General features: G+C 46.6%; 1 protein-coding gene across 1 annotated transcript in view; it reads right to left on the bottom strand.

Annotated features, from left to right (window-relative positions):
- Positions 1-10446, bottom strand: part of fhod1 (formin homology 2 domain containing 1) — a 52272-nt gene that overhangs the window by 26894 nt on the left and 14932 nt on the right. Inside the window, exons 2-6 of the mRNA XM_008292083.1 lie at positions 7652-7760; positions 7214-7305; positions 2866-2902; positions 1533-1600; positions 763-992 (exon numbers count right to left, since the gene is read on the bottom strand). Of these exons, the coding sequence (XP_008290305.1) occupies positions 763-992; positions 1533-1600; positions 2866-2902; positions 7214-7305; positions 7652-7760 (536 nt within the window). The remainder of the gene's footprint in view (positions 1-762; positions 993-1532; positions 1601-2865; positions 2903-7213; positions 7306-7651; positions 7761-10446) is intronic.

Here is a 10446-nt window from a genome sequence, read left to right as displayed (position 1 = left end):
CACACACACACACACACACACACACACACACACACACACACACACACACACACAGAGCGAGTGTTTCCACAGATGTGTCCAGATGAGCCCATCCCATAATAACCAGTATCTCCAGCTGACTCAGCTCTCTGTGGCTTCATGTGTGGATCTGTTTCCATCTGCAGCTTCACAGTCAGAGCGTCTGAGTGTCCTGGTTCTGATGCAGCAGCCTCAGAGTCTCAGAACCGTTAGCTCAGGCTGCCTCCTAGAACCGGACCATCCCTGCTCGTTGCTGACAGATGAACTACCGGCGTCTTCACATTGAATATAAAACCAGTTCTACGTTCAGCCCACAACAGGAGCCGATGCAGATTTAATTGTTATGTCGCTGTGAAGCTGCAGAGCAGAAGGAGTCGGATCAGAACATCTACACATGTTTAGACACAAACTCCCAAAGTCACGACTGAGGGATCCACACACATTCTGAACTACTGCCCCTTGAACATGGACAAAGTGGTTCTACTAGAACCCAGTCTCTAACATCAGCAGAACCTGATGTGGTGAAGCTGGACCAGACAAGGTTCTGGTTTTACATGTTCAGATTAAATGGAATAGAATAGAAGTTTCTAAATGTTGATGTGGATTATTGGTAGGAACCAGAACCTGGAGTTCATAGGTTCTAGGTGTTGGTTCTGGATGAGTAGAGCTACAAGCTGGGTCATGTTGGTCCTGATGGTAATTCAACACAAAGCATCTCAACCAAAGACTGGATTCTAGTAGAACCTTGGATCCATCCATAGATAGACACTGACGGGGACTTTCTGGATCAACACCAGCCTAGATTGAAAGATTTGATTGGGTTCTAGAAGGTCCAGGAACAGTGGAGGTGTGTTCAGATGAGTCTCACCTCTCAGGATGTAGTTCTGGTAGTTGTGGTCGGCTTCTGCTCCCACTTTAATGAAACACGTCAAACCTTCAGACGCCACGAACTCCGGAACCAGATCTTTATCATCCTGTGGACACCAGAGACTGGGTCAGAACCTCAGCACCAGCTTTGTGCTGTGAGTTCAGTCTGGAAGGCAGCAGCTCCTGTCAGGCAGCATCCAGGAAACACTGCCTTCAACAGGCCACACTGATCCACCAGGAAGCCTTAACCTCCGGAGGAACCCACCAGAGCTGAGCAGGGTGGGGACACCTGGGGACACCTGGGGACACCTGGGGACACCTGGAGGAACGCTGGACGGGCTGAAGCCAGCTCCTTCCTCTAACTCTTCCAACTCTTAATGTTCCTCCTCAGTTCGAGATAAAACTTCCAGATTCGTGCTCTTCAGTGAATGTGATGAGTTTGTGCAACACAAGTCTGACATTCAACCAAACACCAGAAACATGAAGAAAACTGAACCAGCACCAGTTTGAGATCAAGAGCTTCGTGTCCTGCTGAAGTCAGACTTCTGTTGTAGAAGAAACTTTGGTTTTATCACTGAAAATGAATCATTTTGAAGTTGAAAGCTGCAGTTTTTCTGTTTTTTAAGGAGAATTAAAAGCGTGTTTACCTGGAAGAGCTGCTTGAGGGAGAAGAGCGAGCGCCGGAGCTCCGGACCCTGAGAGTTGTACAGCTTCTCTGAAACACAACAGACACACAAACAGTAGTTACAGCTGACGGCAGCTCCACCACATTAAGGGACATTCATACACTTGAACACCACCGAGATAATAAAAGGTGTTCATGTGTCATACAGCTGATGCTGCAGCTTCAGCACATCTGTAATGAAAACCCTGAACCTCGTGTCTGGATTCTCCTTCACATGATCAGAGATGTTTCCACCATAAACTGGTGCTTAATAACGACAGATTTAAACATTTATTTGTCATTTTGAAAGGCAACAAACACACTGAAGCGTCATCTGAAGGTTATTAACTCATCAGTTTGTTCATCCTGAAGCCGTTTCCTGGAACTCTGAGGATGGAAGTATTTCCTGTTTGTTTTATTGGAGGTCAGAACCTCTGAGTCACTGCCAAGCTTGAAGTTCAGCTTCAGAATAACAGCAGCAGACAGAAGAGCTGAGGAAGACCTGGAGAAGAGTGAAGGTCACTCATCACGCTCAGCTCCAAACACAGCGACCACCGTCACTGCAGCTGGTAGCGGTCCGAGTTCAGCTGTACCAGACTCCATTCAAATATCGGATCATTCAGCACCGAGCTGCCTGTAGGTTTGGCCACAATTATTCAAAACGGTCTAAAAAGGCTAAAATAGTGCTTGATCCAAACTGGACCAAACAGAACCAAACAGATCCAAACTGGACCAAACAGAACCAAACAGAACCAAACAGATCCAAACTGGACCAAACAGAACCAAACAGATTCCAACCGGACCGAGCCGATCCTGACCCGTCTCTATGATCAGGTCATGAGGAAACGACTTGAGGAAACAATTAGACGGTCACTGGTCGTCATGGCAACAGGACCGGTGTTGTCTTTCACAGGGCGTTTTACTGCAGCAGGGAGGAGTCGGCCATCCCATAATCCCTCATTCCTGCCAGCTTGTCCTGGGCTCTGTGGAGCCGCTCCAGCCGGTTCATGCTGCCGATGGTTAGCATGGGTTAGCTCTAGCTAGCATGTGATAACTCTAGTTAATATGGGTTAGCTCTAGCTAGCATGGGGTAGCTCTGGTTACCAGACCCAACATCTGTTCACATCGACCGAAGCCAAGACGACTGAGTTCGTATGAACACATTAAAACTCGACACGATACTCAGAACTTCGGTTATTCTGAGCTGCTGCTGAACTCTCAGGCTGCTGTCAGATGACTGAATATTTCTCAGGACCACGTCAGATTCTCTGAAACAGAAAAGCTGCTCGTCAGCACAACCAGAACAGAGTCCCAACCTGCGGGTCGCGGCCTCCGAAGGGCCACCAGATAACACTGAAGGGTCCGTTCAGAGAGGACGAGGCGCCGTGACCGTCACTGTGTGTTTAAATAGTCGACAGTTTAACTTTAAATCTCCAAAAATGAGTGAAACTGAGAAGGAAAAGTCTGTCCATCGATCAAAGACGTTTCAGAAGGAATGAAGCAGCGTCGCTAGTCGGCAGCATGTCATCGGAGCAGAACGCAGAAAGCCTGTTTATGGTCTGCTTTAGTTGTGAACTATTTATATCCATTTATCAGAGCAGCAATCTGCTGTTGTTCTGTAGCTGCTGCACAAACCCAGAAGTCAGAGAGAGCAGAGACCACATGAACATCAGTCCCAAGTCAGAAAGGATTTAAAACCTGGAATCTGTCCCCAACGAGTCAAAATTCAAGAAATATGTCAAAAATGGCACAAAATCCATCCGACACTGTGCAGAACTACTACAGACTCTAAAATACCTCAAATAAGAAAAGTGTCCAAAATAACTCATCTTAAATGAATAAGAACGGTGAAAAATCACTGAAACTTGTTCAATGTTGCTTAAACTTAAAACTTCAAAAGACGTCCTCCAGTGACGAGGAGACGAATCCAACGCAGACGAGTGAATGTTCAGCGATGAACGTCTGCTCCAGTCATCAATAGTCAGGCGAGCTTTTTAAATAAAACCCTGTTGAGCTGTTTTATGTGAATCTGTGCAACAGGAGGAGGTTCTGACCCGCAGAGACAGAAACAGAATGGACGAGCCTTTAACTAACGGAGACGTGTTTGTGTCTCTGGAGTTCAAGTCCACATTTAGCTTCTCATTTGAAGTGAATTACAGCCGACAGACGAGCAGGTTGAGATGCTTCAGGGCAGCAGCTGGAGGCGGACCTGGAGCTGCTCATAAACACACTCACACGTTAGTTCTGACCCGGCGTCCAAGCTATGTCAGAACTAAACCTACACGGAGACACGAGGGCTGGTTCAGTCAGCTCCACGTCGAGCTGCAGACAATCTGGTCCTCTGCTCTAATCGGATCAGAACCGAGGACACTGGTCGTCTTTGTGTAGCTTCATCTGTGAAAACAAACATGAGGAAAGTCTGACGTCAATCAGAAACAGAGTCGCTGTTCTGGAGTTTCTCCTCCCTGATTGGTCCCCTGAATATGATGTCATTTCCTGTTATGATGCTTTTTAACTTCTCCTTTTTCATTCTATGTGTGTTTATTATCCACTGGTAGTTTTATTCTTCTTTTAAATGACTGGCTTTCACTGGATTATTTGACCATAAAGCGAGTTCTGATTTTCAGCATTTAAACTCTGCTGTTGTTGTTGTTGTTGTTGTGGTTGTTGTTGTTGTGGTGGTTGTTGTTGTTGTTGTGGTGGTTGTTGTTGTGGTTGTTGTTGTGGTTGTTGTGGTTGTTGTTGTTGTTGTGGTTGTTGTTTGGCCGGTACCTAGCGGAGGTCTCTACCGTGTCACCTGGAGCGCTGACAGGCAGCTGTTTGGGCTGAATCAGAGCAGAATCAGATTTCCATTCATGTTGATCCGTTTCACTGTTTGGTCTCCGGCGCCGTGAAACAGGATTATTGGCCGTCTGTGTTTTTGAATGTTTCCCCACTGGAATGTTAAAGACCATCAGACAATGTCGATATCAGACAAAGATCACCAAAGTAAACACAAGATGCAGTTTTACAAGATGATGTAATGTTCTGAGGTGAGAGCGACCCAGACCGACCCGGTCCTGTGTGATGAAGGAATCTCCCCCCGTGGTGAACCATGAGCTCATCACGGTCAGCCTGATGACCTCCAGACCTGTTCAGTCAACAAGTCACTTCAATAGAAGCTGTCTGACAGAATGAAGTCGGCCAGAAGGTCTCAAAGAGCTGCAACAAGATGCTGCCATCCAAAGAAAGTCCAGAACAGATGAGAAGTAAAGTGACTGACGTCTGTCAGCCTGGACAGGGTTCCAGAGGCGTTCCCAAAGCTTCAGGACTCCAGAGAACCACGCCGAGAGCCATCATCCACACATGGAGAAACATGGAGCAGTGGTGGACCTTCCCAGGAGGCCGGCCGACCAGAATGACCCCAAGAGCCCAGTGACGACTCATCCAGGAGGTCACAGAGGAACCAGGACAACATCCAAAGACCTGCAGGCCTCCCTGACCTCAGTCAAGGTCAGTGTTCATGACTCAGCAATAAGGAGGAGACTGCAGGGCGAACATGGCAGAGCTCCAGAACCACTGCTGACCAAGAAGAACATCAAGACTCGACTTACTGCTGCAAACAAACATCTGAATGATCCCCAAGACTTCTGGGAGAATATTCTACGGACTGATGAGACCAAAGCTGAACTTTATGGAAGCTGTGTGTCTCGTTCCATCTGGTGTGAAAGTACCAGCATTCCAGATAAAGATCATCACAGCAGCAGTCAGACATGGTGCTGGTGGTGCTGGTGGTGGTCTGGAGCTGCTCTGCTGCTTCAGGACCTGGACCAACACGGCAGCAGTCAGACGTGGTGCTGGTGGTGCTGGTGGTGGTCTGGAGCTGCTTCGGCATGACCTTCAGAAGGCCGTTCAAGCTGGAAAACCCTCCAGTGCTGCTGAATTAAAACACTTCTGCAAACAAGAGTGGACCAACATATCTCCACAGAGACGTAAAGACTCATCGGCAGTTGTAGAAACCGCTTGACTTCAACCAGTTATTCGGTTTCGGGGCCAATTAAATGGTGAATGTTCTGCATGTACAGAGAGCCTTTCTACCTCAGTGCTACTCAAAGCACTTCACACTGTTTCTCATTCACCCATTCACACTCATTCATGCACCAACGGCGACAGAGCTGCCATGCAAGCTGCTGCCTGCCATCGGGAGCAACTTCTGGTTCAGTGTCTTGCCCAAGGACACTTCGGCTGTGGAGGGGATGGAACCTGCGATCAGAGGACAAGCGGCTCCACCACCTGAGCCACAGCGCCACATGAAATGACCTTTTCCACACAGGACCAGGCAGCTTTGAATAGTTTTATAGTTTCTAAAGCTGCCTTTTGTGTTTACTCGGGTTGTCTGATGATGGTAAACATCACAGAGGGCAAAATATGCAGAAGAATCTGAGAAGAGGGCGAACACTGCGCTGTATGAAAGGTCCAGTAAAGCTCCCTGAGCTTCACGTCTTGTTCTGTTTCAGTCTGTGAAACAAGCAAATCTTCTCTCTTCACATTCTGAGATCTCTAAATAATTTTGGTAGTTTTGGTAACATCCTGCATGTGACTCAGGTTAGCACAGGTTAGCATGAGTCAGCATGGGTTTACACAAGTTAGCACAGAGTAACACGGCATAGCACAGATTAGCCCTAGTTAGCATGGGTTAGCATTGGTAGCAGGGATTAGCATGTCTTCCTCAGACTAAGCTGAGCTCTGAGAGCCTGATGCTAGCCGACAGACTTCAGGGCGGTGAGTCACTGACCGGCAGCCTGAGTTTGATTGGAACAGCTGAGCAGATTATAACGAGCTAAAAGCGTCCAGCGATGCAGAACAAACAGCAGCTGAGATTCTTCTGTTCTGACTGCAGCTCTGATCTTAGACTGAAGGCCTCACATGGCTCTGACGGTCAAATCCAACAATCTGTGACAGCACCCACAGCTAATCCAACCTGAAGCATCAAATGTCAGCAGCTACCTGCGATGACATCACTGTGGACCAACAGGCTGCAGGAGACACACTGATGCAGGCAGAGACATGAACAGACGGCAGATCAGCCAAGTTGATCTGAACTGAACCTCAGCAGCACTGAGCTGCAGTCAGACATTCACTCGTCATGAGGACGTTTAGCGTGGTGGTGGAGCATCGGTGTAATGAGGACAGATGATGGACTGTTTGTCCTGCAGGCCGGATGTGGTCCAGATAAAGCCACTGTGGAATGTCCTGTTGGTGCTGCAGGAAGATCCCCTTTTAAACCTCATTTAGAGAAGCTTTAGGATCAGGAGAGCTGCTGTTGTTCAGGGACACCATGATTGTAGTTCCTTGTGTTTCCTTCAGGCCACAGAGGTTCTCAAACTACATGTTTTTGAAAAGCTGCGACTGTGATGTCATCTTATTTATCTTATTTAGGCTAGCTGGACTAGTGCTAGTTACTTATTTAAGCTAACATAGCAGCTGACAGTACTTTACTGGCCGAACAGGGTGACTCGTGTTTCTTTTGAGGCTAAGGTACCAGCTTGAGTTTCTAGTTTGGGTTAACTTGGTAGCTAAAGTTATCCTGATTAGACTAACCAGCTAGCTTGTTATGCAGAGGCTAACGTTATTTTCTGGCTGCTGTAGTGGTAAATAGTCTGCACTTATGTAGCACCTTTCTACCTTTATGTTTCCCGTTCTGAGCTGCCTGCCATCCAACTCGGGCTTCAGCGTCTTGCCCAAGGACACTTCTACTGTGTGGGCGGGATCGAACCCTGAGATTAGAGGACAAACGTACGAACTAATGTTACTTGTTTAAGCTGACGTTGTCGTGTTTACACTAAAAAAGTGGCTAATATTACTTAGTTGGGCTAATAGTGGTTAACATTACTTATTTAGGCTAATGTAGCGGCTAATGTTANCATCAGTTACCATGGAGACCTAGTAGGTAAAAAGAGAACCACCTCCATGATACTGAGAACTTGGACTTTAAGTTCAACATACCTGATAACCCACTGATCTGGCTTCATAGTCCAGCCCTCTGGTTTCCAACAGCAACAACAACAATAATACAACAACAATAGTACAAACAACAACAACAATAATAACAATAATAATCTTACGCCACGTCTTCGTAGAAATTCTCCAGCTCGTCTCGCTGCTCCAACAGAGAAGAATCCAGATCCAGATAGTTTCCACTGGGACTCAACTGGAGGGTGCAGTCCTCCAACTGACACACACACACACACACACACACACACACACACACACACAGGACATGTGTGTTACAGTCAGTCTGGTGGTTTTCTGTCTTCATGCGTATCACTAATAATCTTCTGCAGCCACAACTGACTGAACCGGTTTTTCTGCTCGACGCTGACACACCAGCAGAATTAATGCCTGAACCGATCCGGAGCTGCACACGTGTTCAACCACAAACTGAGTTTCCATTAAAGCCTGTGTGGGTCAGAACCACTTCAGCGACACGAGGAGCTGCACTGAACCCATAGAAACAACTTTTAACGTTTAACAAAATGATTGGACATTTACTCAAAACCGCCCAACAAAAGGCAGCTTCCTGCAGTTTTGAAAGTCTGAAAGATCAATCTGCATTATTGATCTGATCAGGAAACCTTCAGTCTGATCAGCTGCAGGAGAAGAGACCTGAATAAATCCTGTCGTCATTTAGATCAATGATAAACTGGGATTTGGGGTTTTTGCAGATGTTTTCCAGCTGGTTGTTGTCGACACTGAAACGCTCACAGTTTATTTCAGACAACTGCAGAGAACTCCTGAATAACTTCACAGTCAGTTCGTGCTAATTTTAAGACTGAACATTTTTTTTAGCCTTTTTGGAAAATCCAAGTCATGCTGGACACGATGGAAATGTTTTTTCTGGTCATTCGTTCACATGTTCAGCTTCAGGTCTCTGCTGTGGTGCAGTGAACCCTCACCAATGTGAAGCATTGTTATTCAGAATAAACTGCAAAATTTGATCTTAAAAGTCCTCATGAGCCTCTACATGTTCAGTTTAAAACTTTTATCTCCTGATAACCAGAACGCTGTCCCTCCCTCGTCTCATATACCAACTGATTTATTCTAATCTGTGCTTTATTCTGGTTTCTGTCGTGTTTATTGTGTTGAACACATAAAACCAGGATCAACAAAACGGGTTAAACACGTGCACGGTCTTGTCTCAGCTCTCCCCTTTGTGCTGCAGGTTTAAACCTTCTGGATTATGTGTCTGTGCAGGTGAAGCTCCTGTCGGTTCGTCTGCAGCCCGTTTGCATGTTTTGCATTAAAGCGATCTGCAGCTGAGCAAGTTCAGCTCAGGAAGGTTTCCGTCAGTCGTCTCAGAGCTGAGTCACCGTCAGGAGCCAGCTGCTGACGGACAAACGGACCTGCAGAACCGCATTCTTCTGCTGCTCCACCTTCACTCTGCATGAGCTTCCTGTTTCTGCAGCTTCAAAACAAAACTGCCAACTTCAGAGATGTTCAGTCGGTCCTGGAGCAGATCCGGTCGGCCGAGTCACGTCGACTCAAACAACCCGACGTCACGTCAGCTGTTCAGGATTCCTTCCAGTGAGATCTGAACTGTTTCTGACTCATCATGTTCTCTTCAGATCTGCTTTATTCTGCTAAATGCTAAATAAAAAAACATTCTAATTTGACTTTTTGCTTCTGTTTTCCTTCCTGAGATCCATCTGACTCCAGTCTGACTCTGCAGCAGGCGGCTGTTCACTGATTGGCTGATTCAGGGTCACTGTTGTTTTCTTTTCTGGTTTCAGCTTCAAAAATGAAAACTGAAGATCTGAATCTGAAACCCTCCCTTCAGGCTGGCAGACTGACGTTTAGGTAAAATGCTTCAGCCACTGATGGACGAGGTGAGCATCAGCTGAACGGATCAGGAACATGTTTGGCTGAAAACACTCAGCAGGAGTCAAACTTAACTCCAGTCAAAGTCTTTCATGTGTTTTAACGTGTACTGATGGACTGTATGAGCAGATCAAGTGTTTCCAGAGTTTGTAGAGCAGCTTCATCTCAGTGTTCTCATAGATTCAACGTTAACTGACAGATAAACAGAAACAAACAGCGACTGTTGACATCAGAGGTCAACCTGCTGCTTCCTCACACGTTTTCCAGCTTCAGCTCCGGTTCTGCTCTGAAGCCTTGTTTCCAGGAACCTTCCTGCTGATGAAGCTTCAGCTCTGAAGGACTCAGCCTGCAGAACATTCAGCTCATTCAGAACCTCTGATGTCTGACCAGAGCTGCTGCAGAACCGGCCTCCTCCCAACACCGTCTTTTACCCCCAGGGAGGACCTGCACATGAGAGGCAACTAAAATAATCCAAACACAACCATTAGAAAACGCTGGCTTCATCTTCACCTCTTCTGTTCTGTGGTTCTGTTTCCACAGCGACCCTGTTTCCAAACTGAAAGCTGGACTGCACTTTCCTTTTCCCAGTGTGCTGTCTGTGGTCACCATCTGTTGGTAGCAACATGCNGGCTAACACTGTGGCTACAGTTGTCTAGTTTGGGCTAACACTGTGGCTACAGTTGGAGCTTTTCTCTGTTGTCTGATGACATTTAGACACAAGAAGGCGTTTCCTGAGCTCAGTGTTTTCCAGCAGGATCCTTGTTTCTGGGAAGTGAACGCATCATTGGCATCACGTGTTGCGTTCACATTCCTGCTGAGGAAACGGTTTCCTGAGAGTTTAACCAGATTCTGTGATTTCTGAGGAGAATCGACGGCTGCTGGTCAGACTGAGATAAATCATTAGTTTCCAGGTGAGAGGAACTAAACTAGACTTTCCAGGTGAAACCACCATGAAACACACCACAGATCAGCACATTGTTTTAACCTGATTTAGTTTAAATCCTTTTGCCACAATGTGGTTGTTTAAATTGAAAAACTGA

Source organism: Stegastes partitus, unplaced genomic scaffold, assembly GCF_000690725.1.
Source record: "Stegastes partitus isolate 25-593 unplaced genomic scaffold, Stegastes_partitus-1.0.2 Scaffold783, whole genome shotgun sequence".
NCBI lineage: Eukaryota > Metazoa > Chordata > Actinopteri > Pomacentridae > Stegastes > Stegastes partitus.
The sequence above is the reverse complement of the archived record's forward strand: the minus strand, read 5'-3'. Positions and strand labels throughout refer to the sequence as shown.